Raw genomic sequence first — 25975 nt, forward strand, 5'->3', positions numbered from 1 at the left:
AGGAAGAGAAAATGAAATTGGTTGGGTCACTGGCTTAGTAGAACCTGCCTATTGAAGGATGCACTGGATGAAATGGTAAACGGGAGAAAAGTTCGAGGTATAAGAAGATATCAGATGATAGACAATATTAAATAATATGGATCGTATGAGTTGACAATGAGGAAGGCGGGAAAGTGAGAACATTGCAGAATGCTGGGTTTGAAGCCCTTAGGTGGAAAATTATGAATGAATAAATGTATGAATTGTGAAAAATCCTTTCACAATTTACAATGAAATTGGTTGTTCAGAAACAAGAATAAATTCTCACGTTATTCATTGTTTTCTTTGAGTTTTATTGTAATTTCTTCAAATTTAATACCTATGAGGTCAATGTAAACACAATCTGATGACTTTATTAAATCGAATAAAGCTACGAAAGATAAAGGATTCTTTTAAAATGAAATACAAAACACTTTATATCTGTTCATACTTGAGGGCGTCACGGAGAGGAGAATATAAACACAGTCTGCTGACTAACTGTTCTACGTCACACGTCGTGGTAGGAGCGACACTCCGGCACCTGCTCCGACCACGTGCCGTCCACACGACACTGGGGCCAGCGCGCCTCCATCTTGACCACGTAGCCTGCCGCACACGTCACTTTCAGGTGGTCTCCGGGCTCGTACGAGAACTTGACCGGAGCGATGCGTCCGTTCTCCGGGTCCCCGGGGTACGGGCACCTGGCTTTGCCTGCACACACACGAATCAAATGTCCTTTGTTAATAAAATCCGTATTTATTTTAATTGACTATTTCGTTTATATGACGTCATTCCATTTTCGACCAATGAAGTGTAATGAAATTTTGAATTCCAACCAATCACAGTCAGACTTTGCGATAATTTTTGCAGCTAGATTTATCGCTATCAATTTATCGCATGGTCGTTCTTTTGTTTAGTCGTTGTCGCCAACTGTTTCCCCGTGAATTGATGATCATGAATACATTAAGGTACAACTACACGGTTAAACTTTTCTTTCAACTTTAAAGCAATGAATGCAAGATTAATATTTAATATTAATTAATATATTTACGCAGTGAAGACGACGTTCAAAACAACGCACAATATAGACACAAAATCTTCATGCATCTTAATTTAACGTACGTTTATACACAGATTACATGCATACGCGATTGGAATATTGAACTGTGTAGATGCAGCTTTAGTTCCGTTACATACTACAGCGAGAATGCATTTGTCGAGCTATAAAAAATGCTTTCCTGTAGCACGTAGTAACGGCCGAAATAAGGCACAGCTGACACTGGTCCTGCTCACACAGCTAACCTTACCTATTGTAGCCTATAAAATACATCATCTTCTAATTTCATGTCCATTGTAGGCTATTTGAAAAAAAAAACTTACATTCCTTCATTCAGATTAGATAAATGCGTTTTCAACAATTCTTCATTTAATTAATGTATTAATTAGGTTACTATAATTATATTATAAAATTTTAAATTAAATCATGATTTCAGCAGATAATGAAAATGTATTTATGTTATAATAATAAGAGAAAAGTGCAGTACATGTAATTAACATTGTTAAATCTGTATTTCGCTTTTCGCAATTGGCATTACTGAATAATAACATCGAATTTCTTTATTGCAGTAATCGATATTCATCTATTTCAACTTCACAATGCATGAGTAGGTGAAATATTCGTAAGTATACAATTATTAACATTTTGTGATCGAATTTTAGGGATATATTATTTACATTTTTATTTTATTCACGAAATAGTCTTAATAAATGTCACTCGAGGTCTAAGATTTCCCAGATAAATTCACGAGCGAACAGACCTCTCGTGACATTACTACAGATAAATGAGTTCTATTCAGTCAATACTTAACATAAAACACAATAAAACATGTTATAACAACATTTAAACAGATTTAAAAACAAACGTTTTCGCCAATTTTGATTGGCATCTTCAGGTCGTGTAGGTCGAATAGAATATGTTATGCTAAGTGAACACTTGGTATATAACCTTAAAAACAAAAGTTAAAACTGTAATAGCACTTAAAAACAGAGACTAGAACATAGCAAAAAGCCACCACGATGTGTGTGGAAGGACTATGTTGAAAGGGACGTGTGTGACCCAAGGGAACGGCAAAACTCTTCTGTCATTGCAGGTGCAGTTTTCAAGATAGATTTGATGATGCTACAAACAGGTCGGTCGTGTGGCCGATTATGGAAAGCAGGAAAAATCCTGTAAATTGTAAGGACAGAATGAAAGAGTATCTACAAGCATTTAAGTATTATTTAAATCTTTTAAAACAATACTTACAAAAAATGGAAGAACGTCTTGAATCCATGAGGGCGGCGACACGACTGAGCTTTACATTAAGTGGTAGCGTATGACGAAAATTGTGTCCCTGGCAAGACAACTGGCGTAAACCAGAAGTGACTTTGGTTAAGGAAGTATTTCTGTGTCAAACTTGAACAATTTCTTCCCTTATTATTATTATTATTATTATTATTATTATTATTATTATTATTATTATTATTATTATTAAATAAGTAAATAGGTAAATAATAAGTGTAGATAAATCTATACTAATAATAAATCTGTAACCAAAATGTTTCTGGTAATTTTCGATTTTCCAAAAATAATTGGTGTTAACATGTATAATTAACCATCCTGAAACCGAAAATCGCTTTTTTTAAATTTTTGTTTGTATATCTGTCTGTCTGTCTGGATGTTTGTTACCTTTTCACGCGATAATGGCTGAACCGATTTATATGAAAATTAGAATATAAATTAAGTTCGTTGTAACTTAGATTTTAGGCTATATGGTATTCAAAATACTTCATTTAAAAGAGGGTTATAAGGGGGGCCTGAATTAAATAAATCGAAATATCTCGCTTATTATTGATTTTCGTGAAAAATATTACATAACGAAAGTTTCTTTAAAACTAATTTCTGATAAGTTTTATTCTATACAAAATTTTGATAGGACTGATATTTAATGAGATAAATGAGTTTTAAAATTACAATAACGCCATCTAAGGCACTGTACTGAAATAAAAACAAATAACTTCGTCTATAAGGGGCCTTGGACAACAACAATCAAAAGCTATTAAACATAGCCTAAGAGAATGTTTCTGTGTTTGTATGAAGTAATGTCGGAAGCTAATTAATTGTTTAATTATTATTTCACCATTGGAAAGTGTACTTTCTTTAGATGGACATAATTCTACAATGTTATTACAGTAACTTCTGAAACATATAGCAAGTAATATAAAGTATACACATTAAAACTAAATGATATGTCAATCTTCATTAAACTATGGTTGCATGTAATAACAATTAAGAAACATGTTAAAGGAATTGTCATTGCACAAAATGATTGCTCTCTGGACCAAAATGAAAGCATTTTAATTATTTAAATACAATTTAAATTAAGTAACATATTAAACGATTTATCCTTCTATCAAACACGAATGTTCCCTGGATAAAACGTCCTATTTTAATTATGTAGTTACTTTATATTTGAAGAGTCCTCTGCAAGAATGATGGATGTCACTTTCTTGTCGAAAATGAACCAAGACTGTCAATGCATAGCTTAAGGCATATAGAATGTACATAGAGAATTATATGGCATTAACACTGATAGTCATTGTCCAGTAATTATCGGAAAAACACAGTTAAGCTTTGAGCGCTAAGCATTTCAAACTTTCAATTGCTTCTCCTGCAAAATGTATTCCAAATGACATCTATCATTCTTGCAGTGGACTCTTCATTTATTTCTAACAGGTGCAGCGGAGCGCACGGGTACGGCTAGTATAAGTAATAAATGGAGATAATATAATTGTAGATAATAAGTGTATATAAATGTAGATAGTTTAAAATAAGAGTAAATAAATGTAAGTAGTAAGTGTAGATAAATGTAGATAATATAACTGTAAATGAATGGGTTATTTATGAAAGGGCCGAAGTCATTAATTTGTGAAAATGAGTTTGTAATGTAATAATTGTTATTTTGGTGTAGATACATCGATTTAGATGTGAAGAGGACTAAGTTTCAAACTCTATAATGCATAGTAGAATTTATGATACAATTTTTATTTCAGCCTTAACTTCAAAATTTCGGCCTGTAAGCAGTTTTTCTTAAATTGCTAACAATTTAGTATTCGAAACTTAGGCCCTTTCATAAATAATCCATTCAAATAATAAGTGTAGGTAAATACAGGGACATCATTTTATTTTTACTAACATTTTTAATATTAACTTGCCTATACCTCTGGATCAACGCCGTTTGCTACCCCCTTCCACGACTGGAGTTCGATGATACTGGCATGATATACAAACAAATCACTTTACTAGGCATAGGGGTGAAGAAAAGTAGTTCATTTACGTAAACTAGGAAATATTGCGCTTTTGAGTTTAATCATTTTCATTAGGTTTTTGTTTAATTAAAATACAGTACAGTATTAACAATGAGTGTTTTTACTCACGAACGTCCATGTGGACGTATTCATTATGCAGTGTATGTTATACTGTCTACAGCACATTAGCATACAATACAGAGAATGAAGTTAAATTGAAAAATAATCATAATATGGATATTTAAATACATTTTTTTTAAATGGTGGCCGTTCATTTCGACACAGGCTGAGTTATAATGTGCATATTATCGCACTATAGACTACTGTACTTAATTCCAATTACCAGTTTCGTTCTTCGTACTAGTAACTCATGTTGAAATAATTCTGTACCTACTCTATAAAGGAGTACCTTACGTACTGTAAATTTAATCTCCACTTCTGCTCGATCCGAAAAGATAAAATTACTCAGACATGCTATCTACTGTCCGTCCAAGTGGTTATGTCGTAGGGTTATAGAAAGGAGGGAAATCACGTGACAGTTAATTACTTAACGAAGCCCTTTTATTTAAGTTATTTTAAACAGTTGTATAATATTACGTAGACGTCCAATTCCTAACAGAAATTAATGTTCCCAGAAAAGAGGTAAGGCAGCCCAGCCACTAGCTGGCGAATAAAAGCTGGTGGGGGGAACCGGGATACGATGTAGGCAAATGGACGACAGTACCTGTGCAAAAATTATTCAATACTGAAAGCTCTTTCGTCACTGGAAAACGTGAATATATTTTTGGAACGTACTGTTTACTATGACCGTAAGGCTACTATGACTGTATATGCGGTCTTGGATCTGTGCGGAGGACGGTTGAACTTCGTCATCATACGACGAAAGAGTAATGGAACGGAGACTATCTGCATGGAAATATCATATGTACTTCAGTACATTAAAATAATATATATGATATGCGTAAATCACTTCGTGATTTAAGACGGCGTTTATTCCGTCGGATCCCAGCCAACTAGTCACTCATAACGAGTGCACCTCAGCACATGTGTGGACTTCAGTCCTACGTTCATAGACAGAGGGCGGCCACTAGAGGGAACCCAAGAGTTGGAACTTAATCTGAGACGATTCTGTCCGACGCCGGGGTGGGTATCCGGTGTGGCTTAGTGGATAAAGCATCAGCACGTAGAGCTAAAAACCCGGATTCAAATCCCGGCGCCGGAGAGAATTTTTCTCCGTTCCATTACTCTTTCATCAAGACATGTTTAAGTTCATATCTCCTTAATCTGACTTCGCAGACCCTAAGTTCCTATCTTAAACTGTTCTATAGAGCATTCCAATTCCTTTTTAATCTCTGCACCCTTTTACTGAATCACCCTGCATAATATTCTCCCAAGGACGATACCCTGCTAGAAAAGTCATATTTATATTAAAGGAGAGTGAAGTGATGAGGTAGTAAAGTGATGTTGACGAATGGGAAGTGAGCATTCTTCTAACCACATAAATATCACGTAGACTTCTCTCTATCTGATAAAACAGCACAAGTTTGAAAGACTACTGGGTGTTCATTTCAAAGTGTGTCATGACGTCACTGTTGTGAGTCAGCGACTTGAAGCGAGTTTCAACTTTTATGTCAGAGAAGTTGCCTATTAATCAAGGCGTTCAATCTGAACTTGAGAACGTGTACGGTATAACTTGAATGTCGTAGCAACAGATGGCGGTCTGTAAAGTCTGTGTGCTACCATAACCTCTTTTGAACAGTGTTTTGCACGGGGAAATCATACGCAGGGTATTTGTTATCATCGATTGCGTACGGCAACATTCCACAACACAAATCAAATGCTCCGTGTCCATGTTGACCGTCGAAGTTAATGTCAACAAATACGTAAGTAATCGTCTTAACCCTCTCCACATATCCCGACAGTAAGAAAAAAAACTCACTTCAGTACGTGTTTTCAAACAGTTCACATTCTTGCCACTATTGGCGTTACCGTACGTATCGGTAAGTAATCTTCAGAATGAACGCCGTACTTGCTAGGCAACTTCTCTCGCATTTAGGTAATACGCCTCTGCGGAAGTGTAGGAAGATTGAATTTTCTAGGCTCATCGGATAGCCACATGACTGACATACAGCGAGCCATGACACACTTTGAACTGAACACCCAGTAGAGTGTTTTCTTTGTTCTTATTATGAACTGGAAATCTGATTCTATTCTAAAGGGAGGATAATGAAGTCTTCAAGAAGTTGTTTACTGCATTCTTAGTACAATTTTTCAACTCTGAACAAATTAATTTCTTTGAATTCTGTCTCTGATAACACACATGTATTAAAATAAACGAGCAAGCCCGGCAGAAAGAAAAAAAAAACGCTTCTTCTTCTAGTCAGTCCTTTTTTGGGAGGAGTCTCTCTGTTCGCCGGCTTCATTTCTCATACTCGTCATTTTTTTCTCGCGTTTGAAACTAAGTCTCAGATCCTCCTGGAATCCCCCCTCCGCATCAATTCATTTGTTCACAAAATGTCAACCGAGGGATAGAGCGAAGGGGAAACGAAAAGCCCCGGCGCGTAATGCTTTTCATTTGTTGGTATATTACTCATTTGTTCTGTGTAATTGTCATGGCGGCGTATTGTTCGCCAATAAAGCTTGTCGATGCTGCCAGATAGCGCTCTGCTACGAGCGACCTCTCTTTATATACAATTCAGACTGCAGCAACTGTATGACCATAAAAATTAATGAATACGTTAATTCTGATTTACTCGAATAATAGGCCGTCGAGCTGGAAAGTTATTTCACACTAAAATGTAATGCGCCATTTTTGACTCCCCCCTCTGCTCGTCACGGTAATGTGTCCTTTCATATGTATGGGGAGAAAAAGTTACCACGAGGCGGTAAAATTTTATAAGCCAAAAAGAGTGATAGCTGCCTAAGGCGATTATCTGTGTGAATGTCAGATTTATTCACAATTAAAGTTCATTCTAGCGAAAATCTGTTTTATAAGTTGGTGGCAGTTGCTCCAGTAATGGCAGTATCACTTTGCCTTTAATATTTACACATATATAGAGGTGCTATTTTATGGCGAATAAATATCTTATGTTGGTATAAAACTTGGTTAATTTCGGTGTTATTTCGCACAGAAAAAACCAAATTCCGTGTCACTTCGCATTTAAAAAATTTGACGTTTTGACTCTTATCTTACAAAATACATTGCTGAATACTCCTACACTTACTTACTGGCTTTTAAGGAACCCGCAGGTTGATTGCCGCCCTCACATAACCCCACCATTGGTCCCTATCCTGAGCAAGATTAATCCAGTCTCTATCATCATATCCCACCTCCCTCAAATACATTTTAATATTATCTTTCCATCTACGTCTCGGCCTCCCCAAAGGTCTTTTTCCCTCCGGCCTCCCAACTAACACTCTGTATAAATTTCTGGATTCGCCCATACGTGCTACATGCCCTGCCCATCTCAAACGTCTGGATTTAATGTTCCTAATTATGTCAGGTGAAGATTACAATGCTTGCAGCTCTGCGTTGTGTAACTTTCTCCATTCTCCTGTAACCTCATCCTTCTTAGCTCCAAATAGTTTCCTAAGAACCTTATTCTCAAACACCCTTAATCTCTGTTCCTCTCTCAAAGTGAGAGTCCAAGTTTCACAGCCATACAGAAGAACCTGTAATATAACTGTTTTATAAATTCTAACTTTCAGATTTTTTGACAGCAGACTAGATGACAAAAGCTTCTCAACCGAATAATAACACGCATTTCCCATATTTATTCTGTGTTTAATTTTCTCCCGAGTGTCGTTTATATTTGTTACTGTTGCTCCAAGATATTTGAATTTTTCCACTTCTTCAAAGGATAAATCTTCAATTTTTATAGTTCCATTTCGTACAATATTCTGGTCACGAGACATAATCATATACTTTGTCTTTTCGGGATTTACTTCCAACCCTATCTCTTTACTTGCTTCAAGTAGAATTTCCGCGTTTTCCCTAATCGTTTGTGGATTTTCTCCTAACATATTCATGTCATCCGCATAGACAAGAAGCTGATGTAATCCGTTCAATTCCTAACCCTCTCTGTTATCCGGAACTTTCTTAATGGCATATTCTAGAGCGAAGTTAAAAACTAAAGGTGCTATGATAATGCATGTCCCTGCTTTAGCCCGCAGTGAATTGGAAAAGCATCAGATAGAAACTGGCCTATATGGACTCTGCTGTAAGTTTCACTAAGACACATTTTAATTAATCGAACTAATTTCTTGGGAATACCAAATTCAATAAGAATATTATATAAACTTCTCTCTTAACCGAGTCATACGCCTTTTTGAAATAGATGTCTGTATCACCAAGTAAATCTTAGGGATCTTTGTATACATTTCAACAATATTTATAGTTTTCTGTCGGAAAAAGAAATTAGTGTAACAGTCTCATATAGGCTACAGTGTGTCCGCAGAAACATCCCGGGGTTATAAACTGCTATAACGTCGCCGTCAGTTGCCGGATTTATGCGAAACTGGCATCATTAGAAAGAGAAACTCAACAATTCTTGTATCTACCTCAAAGACACTCGATGTGTGCCCCACGTGCCACACTGCATACATCAAGGCGATATTCCCACTCATCCCACACACGTTTCAATACATCTACAGGGATGGACTCGATGGCGGCAATGATACGAATTTGGAGCGCTTGCAGATTTTGAGATAATGGGGGTATATACTGGGTGTTCATTTCAAAGTGTGTCATGAGGTCACTGTTGATGAGTCAGCGATTTGAAGCGAGTTTCAGCTTTTATGTCAGAGAAGTTGCCTATTAATGAAGGCGTTCAATCTGAACTTGAGAACGTGTACGGTATAACTTGAACATCGTAGCAACAGATGGCGGTCTGTACGGTCTGTGTGCTACCTTAACCTCTTTCGAACTATGTTTTGCGCGGCCAAGTCGTACGCAGGGTATTGTTATCATCGGTTGCGTACCACAACATTCCACAACACAAATCAAATGCTCCGTGTCTATGTTGACCGTCGAAATTAATGTCAACAAATACGTAAGTGTCCACACCTGTGGAGTAACGCCTAGCGCGTCTGGTGGCCCGGGTTCCATTCCCGGTCGGGGCAAGTTACCTGGTTGAGTTTTTTTCCCAAGTTTTCCCTCAACCCAATATGAGCAAATGCTGGGTAACTTTCGGTGCTGGACCCCAGACTCATTTCACCGTCATTATCACTTTCATCTCATTCAGACGCTAAATAACCTAAACTATTGATAAAGCGTCGTAAAATAACCTAGTTAAAAATACGTAGGTAATCGTCTTAACCCTCTCCCCATAGCTCAACAGTAAGGAAAAAACTCACCTCAGTACATGTTTCGAAACAGTTCACATTCCTGCCACTACCGGCGTTACCGTACGTATCGGTAAGTACTCTTCAGAATGGACGCCGTACTTGCTAGGCAACTTCTCTGGCACATAGGTAATACACCTCTGCGGAAATGTAGGAAGATTGAATTCTCTAGGCTCATCGGCTAGCCACATAACGGCATACAGCGAGCCATGACACACTTTGAACTGAACACCCAGTAGATAATATTCTTTATATGATCCCATAAAAAGAAGTCACAGACGGTCAAGTCAGGGGACCTCGGAGGCCAGCTGCAGAAGACATTATCTTGGTTCCCAGCGCACCCAATCCATCTTCCTGCAAGTTGTTGATTTAGAACATTCGGTACTTCAAGATACCAGTGAGGAGGTGCTTCATCTTGTTGAAAAAGAAATTCGTTGCCTTCTTCTTCCAATTGTGGAAACAGTCACTCAGTAAGCATCTCAAGATAGCTCATACCGGTGACAGAGTTCTCTTGAAAGGAAAATGGGCCATACATTTTCCGTTTCCAAACGGCACAAAACACATTTAGCCTAGGGGAGTCACGTTCAACCTCCAAAATGAAATGTGGATTCTCGCTCCCCAAAATCGTAACATTTCGCTTGTTAATTTTTCCATTGACGTGGAACATTGCCTAGTCACTAAAAATGAATTTGGCTGAAAGGTCTTCATTATCCGTCATTAGTGTCAATAAATTTTCATAGAAAACACGTAGTTTTGCATGGTCATCAGGTTTCAACTTGAAAAATTAACATTCAGATCATTTAACACAATGTGCTTATATCCAACAATGCCTTAATGACAGGCGAAATAGCGGAAACGGCGTTTTTTTTATCTTCTTGTGCTGCCATCTGTTGTTTCGGTCAAGAATTATCAATTACGCATTTCCTGAAATTCTTTGAGCTGTTCTTCCTAATGACACCGGTCTGAATTTCGTAAATCACGTAGTGACAGAATTATAGCAGTTTATAACCCCGGAATGTTTCTGCGGACACATTGTACTTTGTGTGAATAATGGATTGGTACATAAGTTCATAACGTGAATAAATACTTGGTTGCTATGGAGACGTGGACAGCAGATTCATTGAAAGTACAGAAAAAAACCTACGAACTTAGCACCAATGTAACAATATACACTAGGCTATGTATTGCAAGCTATTTCTGACTGAACATTAGTAAATAAATAACTGGAATTACTTTTTACGTAAATTTCGTATAAAATTAGCTAATGAACTTAAACTATTTTAGTACTAACTGATATTTGCAGTAAAATACGTGGCAACATCACTAAATATGAATGAAATTCGTGTGCAAGCCAATTTCACTCGCGCGCCTCGGACTACCCTCACCGGTCATTCTCTCAGTCTGCCACAGCTCCCCAAACAGCATCTTCACTGGTTCCAGCATCTTCTTCCATACTAGGTTTTCCTTCTTCACTCTTCTTTCTTCTAAAAGGATCTGTGAAAACAGTGTTCTCTAGTTTACTTAGGTATGCTCTTATATCATTCACTCCTGTAAGCTCATCAATTCTTCTATTTGTTATTTCTGATTCCTTCTGCCCACGTGATGAATTACTTTTCTTATCAGTCCTCTCTACACTTCTAGGCTTTCTGGTTCGTGATGCACTTCTTCTGTTTACGTGTGATGGAGATGATGGTCTATTTCCACAAGCCTCAATTTCCTTATTTCTGTTTTTGTTGCAGTACCTGAATAAATCCTCAATGTTTTGATTATTTAAGGACTCTACGTTTCCGTTTCTCTTCATTTTATCTTTGACTAAAGTTGCCCTAAATCCTTTACCTCGAGCTCCTTTTAATATTGGAATTAATTTCTTTCGTTTCTCTCTAATTTCTTTTGCAAGGTCATTTTCTATGTAGATATTTGTGCCTTTGAGTTGAAGCGTATTGGCAATGATGTGCTCTTTGATGAAGTAACTGTTCAATTTCATAATAATTGTTTTTTTTCTGTTACCGACTCTATATGCATTATTTATCGCACTTATGTCCAAGTTTAGACTGAAATAATTAGTTAATAATTCTAACACTACGAAGCCAGTATCAATTCCTTTTTCATGATTGCACTCTTCAACACCATAAATTACAATGTTATTAATTCTACTATCATTTTCCCATTTTTTAACTATCGATTTTAACACCACCTGCTCTTGCATAATCTCCTTTAGCTTATTTTCTACTTCACTGTATCTGTTAACTAATGTATCTATATCATTTGCTACTTTGTTTAGTAGGACACTTGCCGTTTGTCTGTCTTCTCTAGTTTCTTTCATGTAGTTTATCCATTCTCTTTGAAACACTTCATCACTGAAGACTCTTCCTTCTGTATCTCCAGGACCAGGGTTTAACTCCACATTTCCAATAATCAGTAGAATTGATAAAACAGCCACGGCCACAAATATGTTGATTCTATCCGACACTATAGCATTTTCACCTTTTGAACATCTGCAACACTGCCCTGCGTTGAAGCACCCGATTCGCGACCTATAAGAATTTAGGTCATCACCCATACCTTCTTCACACGCTAACCTACTTGTACAGGGACATCATTTTATTTTTACTAACATTTTTAATATTAACCTGGCTATATCTTTAGAGAACCGGAAACACCGCTTGCTCCCCCCTCCAAGACTGGAGTTCGATGATACTGGCGTAAAACACAAATCATTCTACTAGGTATAGGAAGGAAGAAAAGTAGTTCATCCATTTACGTAAACTAGGAAGTATCGCGATTTTAATTTTGATAATTTTCATTAGGTTTTTCTTTAATGAAAGTACAGTACTGTATTTAGAATAAGTGTTTTTACTCACGAACTGAGTTATCCATGCGAACGTATTCATTATGCGGTGTATATTATACTATCTACAGCACATTAGCGTACAATATAGACAAAGAAGTTAAATTGAAAAATAATCATAATATAAACATTTAAACACAATTTTGAAAATGGTGGCCGTTCATTTCGATACAGGCTTCAGTTCTTTTGTGCATATTATCGCACTATAGACTATTGCATCTAATTCCAATTGCCAGTTTCGTCCTTCGTACTAGTAACTCATGTTGAAATAATTCTATACCTACTCTACATACTGTTAATTGAATCTTCACTTCTGCCCGACCCGAAAATATAAAATTACTCAGACATGCTATCTACTGTCCGGCCAAGTGGTTACGCCGCAGGATTGTAGAAAGGGAGGAAATCACGTGACATTTAATTACTTAACGAGGCCCTTTTATTTAAGTTAAATTAAACAGCTGTATAATATTACGTAAACGCCCAATTCCTAAGAGAAATTAATGTTCTCAGAAAAGAGCTAAGACAGCCCAGCTTTTACAGAGGGGCGAGCAGAAGCAGGTGGGGGAAATCGGGATGCGACGTAGGCAAACGGACAGTACCTGTGCGAAAATATGATTCAATATTGAAAGCTCTTTCGTCACTGGAAAACGCGAACATATTTCTGGAACGTACTATACTCAGTAACGCAGTACTGCTTACTATCTGCGGTCTTGGTTCTGTGTGGAGTTGGAACTTCCTTAGTAGAAGGGGTGGGAGTGAAGTATATTAAAAAACTCAGGTACAATAAAAATTGAAGTAAAAATAAAATGATGTCCCTATATATGCTGCTTACTACACAACCGTCCTCTACGACTGCACTTTGTGAGCTGACAAGCCAATTGATTGTCAACTATTTCGGCAATGAGAAAGAAAAATAATCATACAGCATAACAAACGACTGCTTCAGCGTACGTAAAGTAAATAACGACTGTCTATTCTCAGTTTCAAAAATATTAGACTCACAAAACTTTTTTTCTCTGGGAAAACTTCGACAGATACAAAAACTTTAGTTGATTTTTATCTTCAGTTATTTATGCTCTACCACCACTATTTTTGGTAGTTTATTTTGTTTACACCCTGTATACAGTAACGGTCTTACTAATAAAAATTCTATATACAGACGTTTAACTGTCTTATACTTATACAATGAGTAGCTCGTTTATACGTCGTGTGTAAATTCCTTACTAATAATCACTACATACGTCGTGTATAACAGTATAACTGTTACACAGCTACGTCATAGTTTCGTCATTACTTCGTTACGAAAGGTAATAGAATATCTGAGGTTCTCTATTGCATCCGGTAGAGCGCTCTAGTGTGCCGTGTTAAGTATCGATAGTACAACTGGCTCTAATCGATTACCACACTACATTTTGGTCAAAGAGTACAAGCTACAGCAATATTATTGTACTTATTCTGTGCTCTTTGGTTTGTTCTTCTGTGGTTACAGGCAATCATCATCATAAAAATGACAATCGATACGAACAGCTGTTAGAGAGGCGGCCATTTTTTCTCTATATACAACGCTTAAACAAGGGGTTTCGTGTATATAACTATATAACTACTGCAAAGCAATTCCCATTATATAGTTGCAGACTGTTTATAAATCCATCGCTTATGCATGGCTTATTTTTAAAGTTTTCTGTCTCAACTCTACATAAGTCTCGCATAAAAACTGTACGGTTTATTAGTAAGACCGTAAATAAATATTCTATTTAAAAAAATGTGAGAGAATAACATTTTTTTTTCAGTGGACCTGCATAAGTTTAGTAGCTTGTATCGTTTACACCCTGTGTTAGGTAAATAACATTATTCAAATGTATTCGAGGGGTAGCCAAGAAGTAAAGTTAGCAATTACAGTTACAAGGGACACTAAATTTTTCCCCTTGGCAAAAATGATAAAGCGTGTGTATTTCAAAAGTCAACATTGCGCACTCCGACAAAGTTGGTTTGGGATCTGCGCCGTGCCCAGAAAAAAAGACTGCAAACACGGCGCTCCTCTTGGGGAAAACTGCAAACAATGGGGGAGCGGAGTGAAAAATATAAGGGCCAGGGAAGGCCCGTCACGCAATTTGTGCGAGCATCGTTTGTCGTGTAATAAAGCATATTAATCCTTTATGAAGGGAGATTCACTCACACAATGTTTAAAATTTGAACCCCAATCTCAAGGAAGCGCGATTTCAGACGTGGAAAGAACAGAGCCTGTTCTAATTGAAGCCTATCGTGAAGCGAGAACATGTACTGAGGCTAAATCCGTTTTTGAATGGAAAATTACCACTGGACAACTGCGAAGCAGTGCAGTGTACTTCTTAAGAGTAGCTCTAGTAGTAAAATTTTAAAATATTAAACCTCCAATTTTCATTTTTTTGCACACACATTATTTGTTGATTATAGTTCACGTTAACATTTTGTTTGTTAAAAACATAAAATTGTTTAGTCACACGCTAAAAAGTATTGAAATTTAAAAAAAAAGGTATATACCTTGGACAGACGGCCCGTTTCGACGTGATGTTACGTCTTCATCAGTGTCTCCTGAACTACTGGTGATCTTGAATTCTGCGATGTGCATTTGTCAATACCCACACATTATTCGATGTCATGATACGACATAACACACAAACAACCAGCCCCCACCATAAGAGCAACACATCCCCACCCCTACAACCGACAAATGCACATCGCAGAATTCAAGATCACCAATAGTTCAGGAAACACTGATGAAGACGTAACATCGCGTCGAAACGGGCCGTCTGTCCAAGGTATATACTTTTTTTTAAAAATGTTAACACTTTTTAACGTGTGACTAAATAATTTTATGTTTTTAATATTATTTGGCATATAAATAGCATACATACAAGTTTTCAGCTGAATTTCTAAATATTTTCTGCATTTTTAAAGTGTTCCATAAAAAATCATTTTTGTTGTTTTCATTTTCTGTTATAAAATTATTTCTTTAAACTGAAATATTTCTATTATGTTCTACATACAATCTCGGTATAAGTTCTACCTCTCTGTTCCCCTTTGATAGCCTACCTCATGTACTGTGTCACAGAGTATGTGACAGTGGCACAATATCCAAAGCACTATGTACAGAGGTGCACTCATTACGAGTGATTGAGTGGCCGAGATCCGACGGAACATGGCGCCGTCTTGAATCACAAAGTGATTACTTATGCTTATCATATTACCATAGTCTAGTATATATAGTCACGAAGCTCAATACGTAGTAAATATGCAAACATTAGATAGTTGCTCACCACTAGGATCGTTAATATCGCCTCATTACAGACAATACGAAATAATACCGGCACAGTCTATTGTTTCTAGCACCCTTAAAACTCAAGCTTCGTGGCTGTATATAGTAGATTGTGATATTACTATGATGTACCGAAGTACCTATGATATTTCCGTGCAAGAATTCTGCACTACCATATGGTGAAGAATGGGTAGAATGGAGAAAATTTGTCTCCGGCACCGGGACCCGAACCCGGGTTTTCAGCTCTACGTGTTGACACGCCATATTCCATTGCTGGATGAACTAGTGACTTATATGAAATCTCTTTGGATTTATCAGAGCCTTTTCTTAGTACCCTCATCACAAAGTGTAACGCTCTCCATGCTTTTCCAGCTGTGTCAGTAATGTGTTCCCCCCAGCCGAAATTGCTGCTAAAAGTTATTCCTAGGTATTTACACATTTGTTAACTTCCGGGATGGTTTCACCCCTAACGTATACGATGCGATTCTTTGATTTTCATGCTCTACCTAAACATGATGCTTGCCGATTGCAGGGGACTTGCTCCGCGTGTTATATCTAAGTAGGTAAACATTGACTTTCTCCTATATCGACGGATCAGTGAACCGTACTTAATACAGTGAAACCTCTCCTCACAGACACCCCCAAGATACGGACACTCCTCATATACGGACAGTTTTTTATGTCCCAACTGAAATAATATAGAAATAATGATAAATTTAACTCTCGTTTACGGACACTCTCAGACACGGACACGGACAGCTGTTTCACAGTCCTAAAGCTTGCTTTACCTCCTGACTACGGACAGAACTTGGATTTCAAGACCTAATGTGTTGCAAAAATGGAAAATTTAGTACAGAAATTCCTCAACATGAAAGAAGACAGTAAGGGTCTCGTAGGCTACCACTAGCCCAGCCGGCTATCCCTTGTTAGCTGAAAGCGGGTGGATAAACAAAGTCATTAAATTTAACCTCTCTTATGGTTTCCAAGGTTTCCGCGATCGTGAAATTGTATTCAACACATGATAGGGTTAGTAGGATTATTCTCTTCACTTCAATCAGTTGTTCTATTTCGAGAGACATGGCACGTGAACGTAAAGGTTAAGTTGAAAACTGTAAATTACAGTACTGGATAACTGTAGATCTAGAATAAAATTGCATGGCACAGTACTGTATTTTCCTTTTTCGCTGTTATGTACTGCAGTTCAAAGTTTCAAAGAATTTAATGTAGTATACTGTATTTAGAATTAAACTACAGTAACCACAGGTTTGAAGGACGCGATCGACATAGCAGAAGGGCTCAAATGGCAATGGGAAGGCCACGTGGCGAGGATGCAGAGTACCAAATGGACATGCAGAGCAACCATGTGGGACCCCAGGACCGGCAAAAGGCGCGTCGGGAGGCAGAAGACCAGATGGGCGGACTCATTCGTCAAACGAGCTGGTCACCAATGGACGAGTAGTAGTAGTAGGGTTTAAGAAGGGCGCGTCAGCTACTATGGCTATTTGCGCCCTTATCTAAAATTCTTAATGTAACAAATACATAAATAATATAATAATCAGAGTGCTAAAAGAACTAAAAAGCGTTGTCACGATGAAACGAGGCACACAAATGCAGTATACATAAGGTGATTTCTACAGAATCATAAAAGTGAACAATTCTACCACACTAGGTGGTATTCAAAACGAACAAATAAAACACTAAAACTAAGGCCACCAGAGATAACTTGTCAATCATATTTTAAAACCATAAAATTTTATAAAATATTCGGATGTATAAAGTCCGAAATGTCAACAATGTAAAATCAAATATAAAACAACAAATGCAACCTTCGGATGTAAAGGGTCCGGAGGATGAGTAAAACGGATCAATAAAAAACTAAATCACCTTATCCAAACCTGCATTTGATAAAAATCTCAGAACTGCATTTGCACAATTAAAATCATTTCCAAGAGCGTCACGTAATGTCGGCCGACCGATGGACGAGACTAGCGAGGAACAGAGGAGAGTGGAAACAACAGGCACCGGGACGACAGCGATAGGAGAAGCACAGCATAAATGTAAACGCAGAAATACAGAGGAAGCGCCGGAAACGAAGCGAGCTGCAAATACAGACGCAATAACAGAACCAACAGTGATCAGTGAAAGTGCAATATAAGTGCAAGTGCAAGTGCAAAAGTGAAGTGAAAAGAAAACTTACCAATCACACACAAAATGTTCAGTGAATACACTGTAGCCGGAATAGCAACAAACCTGAGAAATACCCCAGAGCAACAAACACACTCTAGGAATAGCTGGCCTAGTGAGTGCCGGCACCCGCCACTAAGTGAGTGCTCGTAAAGCTACCCCACCTACCGGTGGGAGGCCTTAGCCCTCAAGGGATGTTATAGGCTAAATTCATAAATTCATTCAAATTCAATTAATACATTTCATTTAAAGCGTGAAGAGACATTATAAATTAACTACATAAAATTTACTCTGTCACACGTTAAAAGTGTTAAAATTGTTAAAAAGGTAATTTACCTTCGACAGACGTCCCGTTTCGACGCTATGTGTCGTCGTCTTCAGTGTCTCTTGAACCACTGGTGATCTTGACTCTGCGATGTGCAGTTGTCGATGGTAGGGGTGGGGGTTGGCTGTCTGTATGCTATGACGTACTATGACGTCAAACAATGTGTGCGTATTGAACTGTAGTTGTGTGTTAAGTATATGTTGTGGGTATGCTATTGTATTCTTATATATTTCGTACTGTTCTAGGATGTTTAACTGTGAACTTTTTGGTGTGATGTGTAAAATTTCCATATCTGTTTCTATATTATTGTATTCATGATTATTGTCGATAATGTGATCTGCATAATTTGATGTGATGTAGGGTTTGGTTATAGCTTTAATATGTTCATTATATCTTGTGTGAAAGGATCTTCCTGTCTGTCCTATGTAAAAATGTGGGCAACTATTGCATTTTAATTTGTAAACTCCAGTTGAATTATATATATTTGAATGTTTAATGTGGTTATTTAAGTATTTCTGTGTTGTATTATTTGTTTTGTATGCAATTTTGTACTTTAGTTTTCTGAATGAAGTTGCAATTCTGTGGGTATTGGTATTGTGATATGTTAATGTTATGTATTTATTCTCGCGTGCTGTTTGTGTTGGTTTGTTCTGTTTTTGTTTTGCCTTTTTTATTAGTGTGTCTATTATGTTAGGGTTGTATCCATTGTCTTGTGCTATATATTTTATTGTGTTTAATTCTTCAGTGTAGTTTTTATTTTAGTTGGTTATTTAACGACGCTGTATCAACTACTAGGTTATTTAGCGTCGATGAGATTGGTGATAGAGAGATGATATTTGGCGAGATGAGGCCGAGGATTCGCCAGAGATTACCTTGTATTCACATTACGGTTGGGGAAAACCTCGGAAAAAACCCAACCAGGTAATCAGCCCAAGCGGGGATCGAACCCGCGCCCGAACGCAACTTCAGACCGGCAGGCAAGCGCCTTAACCGACTGAGCCACGCCGGTGGCTTTTCAGTGTAGTTGTCATTGTTCATTGGTATATTAATTAATCTGTGTGTCATTGTACGGAAAGCTGCATGTTTATGTTGTATGTTGTAAGGGCCGTCTGTCGAAGGTAAATACCTTTTTAACAATTTTAACACTTTTAACGTGTGACAGAGTAAATTTTATGTTTTTAACAAAGTGTTAACGAGAACTTTAATCAGTGATAAATTAACTGTTGGATTGGGGAGCCTCCCTCCCAATAAAGGAAACCTCCCAGATGCGGACAGAAATTTATGTCCCTTCAATGTCCGTAAATGAGAGGCTTCATTGTATACACTTTTCTCATTCTGAATGCTCAAGTTTTCTTCTCGTTCCCGCTTGTTTGCAGTTGATACTCACAGAAGGGCGGTGGATGCGACCAGAAGCCGGTCTCTGTGCACACGACGCTGGACTCGCCGACCAGCTGGTGCCTCTCGTTGCATGCGAACTGCACTGCCGAGCCCACCTGGTAGTGGGGGCCCTCGTCCACGAGGCGCCCGTTGACTGGGGTCTGGGGCGGTGGGCACAGCACCGCTGCAACAAACGTCGTGATTAAGTACAAACTGCATTGTCTTGTGCAGATGTGCGATCATGCTGAAACAACTAATAGAGAAAAGAAAAGAATTTAATTTGGGAAAAAAAAATTATTATTTATCGATTACGGAAAAACTTTTGACAGCTCAAATAGGAGGAAATCTTGGCCCATAATGGAGATGAAAAGATTTCTTCAAAATATTATAAAAACGGTGAAGGGTCTCTATCTGATGCATTTCCAATTCACTGCGGGCTAAAGCAAGGAGAGGCACTATCACCTTTACTTTTTAACTTCGCTCTAGAATATGCCATTAGAAAAGTTCAGGATAACAGACAGGGTTTGGAATTGAACGGATTACATCAGCTTCTTGTCTATGCCGATGACGTGAATATGTTAGGAGTGAGCCGTGCCCACGACCACGGCCGTTCACCTAGTACGTCACTTCATCCGTCAGAGCGCTCTCAGACGTCACAGTATAGATAGCGCTATTAATCCCTTCATTTGTTCTTTCCAAATAACCCTATTGGCTGGTTCATTACGTCTCACGAGGATAGAGGAGGAGAGAGTTTACCTGTTTTATGGAGATACACGGAGCGTCACTCGGGTTCCGATACGCGGCAGATACACTTAACAAGACTTAGGCTCTCGTACGCGGGAGATATACGGAAACAGTTGGCTCAGATTCAAGCTCTCGTCCGCGGCAGAAACATTAACAAGACTTAGGATTTTGGTACGCGACAGATATAGACAACGTGACTCGGGCCTTGTACGTGTTGGAGATAGATCAGTGGAGTAGTTAAATTGCGTCGTGTGTGTTTGGGATTTTAGTGGATCGTAGTTTGAAACATCACTTGCTAGTGATACGTCTTGGGGGCAAGTTTTAGTATTTGCTTTGTGTAACATATTTGTGAGATATATATATATGTGTTTGAGGTAAATTGCTTTGGGGATTATGTAATGAGATTGATTTGAAACGTGAGTTCATGTTCCGAGACGGTTAGAGTGATAGAGCAGCGGTTACGGTCTCACATATTGTTTTAGTGTAATCCCTGCTCCATTTGATTATTGGCGTTCCTTCGCCGCTATTTTGTTATTATATGCGTCGAGTTTGTTGCTATTTAAATGATCGTTGAGATTGGAATTATCGTCCGTTTACTTATTACGTGTATCTGTCTCCATCCCTCTCTCTCTCCGTTGGGTGTTCATTTTGTAAAGTGCAGAGATTTGTGTCAGTGCAATTTGCACAGTTTATGTGAGCAATATCTGCAATGGGTAATGTATAGTGATCAGTCATGTAATGCCTTTAGTTTGTCCTATTTTCACTCACCTATTTCATATTTATTGTTATTTCATTTTCCATTTATGTACATGCTGGCCTTCTATGCCCAAGTTTGCGGGTTCGATCCCGGGCCAGGTCGATGGCATTTAAGTGTGCTTAAATGCGACAGGCTCATGTCAGTAGATTTAGTGGCATGTAAAAGAACTCCTGCGGGACAAAATTCCGGCACATCCGGCGACGCTGATATAACCTCTGCAGTTGCGAGCGTCGTTAAATAAACCATAACATTTATGTACATTGTTACTTATTATTGTTAATTATATTTGTTTTACAAATTCACGCTATTCATTTCTAAAAGTCTTCCACTGCGCACATCCAATCCTTCCAATGTGTCGTCCACCTGGCGAAAGCAGCCAATATAAGAAAGATATAGAGGAGGAGTGGATGGTCGTACCGCCGCCTCCACAGGAGAAAATCCATGAACGATTAGGAAAATATGGAAATTCTACTTGAAGCAAGTAAAGAGATAGGTTTGGAAGTAAATCCCGAAAAGACAAAGTATATGATTATGTCTCGTGACGAGAATATTGTACGAAACGGAACTATTAAAATTGGAGATTTATCCTACGAAGAGGTGGAAAAATTCAAATATCTTGGAGCAACAGTAACAAATATAAATGACACTCGGGAGGAAATTAAACGCAGAATAAATATGGCAAATGCCTGTTATTATTCGGTTGAGAAGCTTTTGTCATCTAATCTATCAAAAAATCTGGAAGTTAGAATTTATAAAACAGTTATATTACCGATTGTGCTGTATGGTTGTGAAACTTGGACTTTCACTTTGAGGGATGAACAGAGATTAAGGGTGTTTGAGAATAAGGTTCTTAGGAAAATATTTCGGACTAAGAAGGATGGAGTTACAGTAGAACGGAGAAAGTTACACAGTGCAAAACTGCACGCATTGTATTCTTCACCTGACATAATTAGGAACATTAAATCCAGACGTTTGACATGGGCAGGGCATGTAGCATGTATGAGCGAATCAAGAAATGCATATAGATTGATAGTTGGGAGGCTGGAGGGAATAAGACCTTAGGGGAGGCCGAGAAGTAAATGGGAGGATAATATTAAAATGGATTTGAGGAAGGTGGGATGTGATGCTATGGACTGGATTAATCTTGCTCAGGATAGGAACCGATGGCGGACTTATGTGAGGGCGGAATGAACCTCCGGATTCCTTAAAAACCATAAATAAGTAAGAAGGGTCTTTTTATAATACAGAAATATGTAAGCCAAGGGTGAGACAGAGATGTCCACTATCACCAGCATTATTTAATATTCATATTGATGAAGCCATTGAATTATGGCAGATGATTTTTTAGAAATCATTGTTTTAATACTACTACTACTACTACTACTACTACTACTACTACTACTACTACTACTACTACTACTACTACTACTACTACTACTGCTACTACTACTGCTACTACTAATTTATTTATTTAATCTGGCAGAGCTAAAAGGCCAGTAGGCCTTCTCTTCCACCCAGCCAGACCCTAATTCTAATTGAATACAATTGGTTACATAGTTATTACATTAATATCTAGACCATAAAACAACATAAAAGTAAATAATGAAAGTAAAAGTAAATCATGAAAATTAGATAAGTAATGTTAATGAGATAATAATAAACATTGGTGAGAAATGGCAGTAGCAATATAATAATAATAATAATAATAATAATAATAATAATTTATTTATTTAATCTGGCAGAGCTAATACCAGTAGGCCTTCTCTTCCGCCCAGCCAGTCTCTAATTCTAATTGCATGCAATTGGTTACATAGTTATTGGACCATAAAGCAAATGAAAGTAAATAATGAAAGTAAAAGTAAATAATGAAAATTGGTAAGTAATGTTAATGAGATAATAATTCACATTGGTGAGAAATGGTAGTAGCAATATAATAATAATAATAATAATAGCAATAATAATTATTATTTATTTATTTATTTATTTACTTATATTTAATGTGCTGTGCAACAGCCAGAGGCCAATTACAATTCAGCACAAACAATGTAACAAAAACATTAGCAATAATTTATAATAAAAGTACAAAGAAATAATTAAATTAATGGCAATTAATTAAAATGATAATTAGAAATGAAATAATGGAATCATGAATGAAGAATGGAATCATATAAAATAATATTACAAAGATATACAAGATTATAACACAACGACAATAATGACAATGAATGGACGGGATAAAATGGATGACTAACCTACATAGCATAATGAGCGAGAATAATATTAAAATACATATTTAAACAAAATATATAAATGAAAACTGATATAAAACTTCAAAATATATACTACACATTAAATGGATCCAAGCTTGATCCATGCAAATTAGCATATTTTATACCAATAATAATAGTAATAGTAATAATGATAATAATAATGAGATAATTTAAATATTTATCCTGTAATAACCATTAAACATTAAGAAACTTGAAACAGGTACTATTGTTAACGAGAATTGTTTGAAAAATATTTCCTTAGTCTGTTCTTAAATTGGTTTGATGTGTGACATACGTACATACATACATACATACATACATACATACATACATACATACATACATACATACATACATACCTACCTACCTGCCTACATACATGCATACATACATACCTACCTACCTACCTACCTACATACATACATACATACATACATACATACATACATACATACATACATACATACATACATACATACATACAATGTTCAATATTGTTTATGTTTCTAAGTACAAAATAAATGCTAATAAGAAACTTTTGATTTTTTTTATAAATAATCTCGCGGCCCCTCTCAACCCCTTATACGACCCTCCTCGGAGTCGCGACCCACATTTTGGGATCGGCCTGTATAGACCATTTTAGTCTTATTTTTACCTCTACATTACATCCAAAGTATTTCTTGTATTTATGAAACGCCCTGTATACAAAGTATTAATATAATCTGTGCAGCAATTAAAAAAATCTCTGTGCACAGACAGACATACTCGTACGTACGGACTGACTGCACGCCAAAATTCAAAGATCCTGAAAATGTACATTTCTTGTCAAACTGGAAATAGGCCTATGTATGTTTTAGAGGGGATCACGAAACTTTTTCGCTGTACAAAGTAAAAATATAGAACGAACAATTCTGTAGTGCTCGGGAAAAGTGGCACAAGTCAAAAATGTTAATTTTACAGGAGAAAGAAAAAACTGTCTTGACACTGCTTTATGTCGATTTGATTTTCTTCTGTATGAATTATTGTAATGGTAGAAATACTTATGTCTCTTTTCCCAAGCGAGCAGATGTTCCGTAAGATGTCAATAAATTAATAAAAACTGTTTGTAGAAACTGACTTATGCCACTTTTCCCAAACATTGCAGAATTTATGTCTCCGGTGGTATTCGAACCCACTACTGCGTAGTGTTGCACTTACGACTTCACTATCGATGGCACTCCCTCTCTAGCCCAAGTAAATGTGATATAATCAAGAGCAAAATGTAAACACACAATTATTAACTGTGGTACACATGATTAATACTGACAGGTGAATTGAGTGGGGTGCGCAGGATGTGAAATAGAGCGCGCAGACCTAATTAGCCTTCGATTTCGCAAAGTATGTGCAGGCAGCGAGGTTCAGCACGCCATCTGTACACGAGTACGTCACAAAGGAACAGAGAAACTGCGTGTACTATGGAGTCCAAACTTGAGATGCAATAGAATTAGGAGATAGGCTAAAAATATTGTATTACTTTGTTTCTAGAAACAGTACAGCAATGTACCGACTTCATCCTTTGCATACTTGTGAGGATAGAAGCTGATGACACTGATCTCGGACTTCCCATGGAATGATGGTCACAGTGGCGTGTCATGCATTGTTTCCCTTGTTCATAAAGCGAAAAAGGAGAAATTTATTGCAGAAATTATATTTTAGTCGTGAGAATTATAGATTCTCTAATCTTAAAATGTCACAAACTTCTTTCTTTGAGCGCCTGTCCTGGTCGAGGCGGATTCGTTATTCGTATTCTACAGAGAAGAAATTACTGGAAACCATTCCCAAACCATGTGCAGGTCATCAATGATTTTGCTATGGTCTTCAGATATATTTAGATGAGTTGGCTGCTATCAGTTTTGTACTATAGGGGAGACTGTTGTACCTTTAAACACTTTTCATATTTTACTTTTTTTTAATTTTGGGAAATGAAATTTTTTTAATGAAAAAATGCTTGAAATAATTATTAAAGATTCCTTTACAACTTCCTGTATGTATTTTCCTACTTTACAAATCTATTAAGGATGGAAAAAACAAAATGAAGGGATATGTAATGTGTTCAAAGGTACAACAGAATCATGTACCTTGGAACATACCCTCTTGTAAGTTGGAACACATGGAATATAGGTGGGAATATAGCTGTAAGCATTGACAATCGTATTTAAAATGTATTTTCAATCATAAACCAGAGCAGGCTTCTCTGATTTAGATTTTATTTCCTGGAGGAGCAATAACTGCTTTAACAGCTTTCCTCAAGACATCCGAATCAATTGGGGACCTCTTAATTCCAGACTTACTTCGTGACATGACCTTAAAATAAAAGAAAAACAAAAACCGATAATATCGTGTAATTTGGAACATGTTCCATGGTACAAGATGTTTTGTGTTCAAAGGTACAAGAGGGTGCACGTTTAAACAAATATGGCTCCGAAAA

The 25975-nt window shown here is 37.1% G+C and overlaps 1 protein-coding gene across 1 annotated transcript in view; it reads right to left on the reverse strand.

Annotated features, from left to right (window-relative positions):
• Window positions 1-376: 376 nt before the first annotated feature.
• hig (hikaru genki) overlaps window positions 377-25975 on the reverse strand; it is a 617858-nt gene continuing 592259 nt past the window's right edge. Inside the window, exons 9-10 of the mRNA XM_069822891.1 lie at window positions 19748-19921; window positions 377-729 (exon numbers count right to left, since the gene is read on the reverse strand). Of these exons, the coding sequence (XP_069678992.1) occupies window positions 527-729; window positions 19748-19921 (377 nt within the window). The 3' untranslated portion in view covers window positions 377-526. The remainder of the gene's footprint in view (window positions 730-19747; window positions 19922-25975) is intronic.

Source organism: Periplaneta americana, chromosome 4, assembly GCF_040183065.1.
Source record: "Periplaneta americana isolate PAMFEO1 chromosome 4, P.americana_PAMFEO1_priV1, whole genome shotgun sequence".
NCBI lineage: Eukaryota > Metazoa > Arthropoda > Insecta > Blattodea > Blattidae > Periplaneta > Periplaneta americana.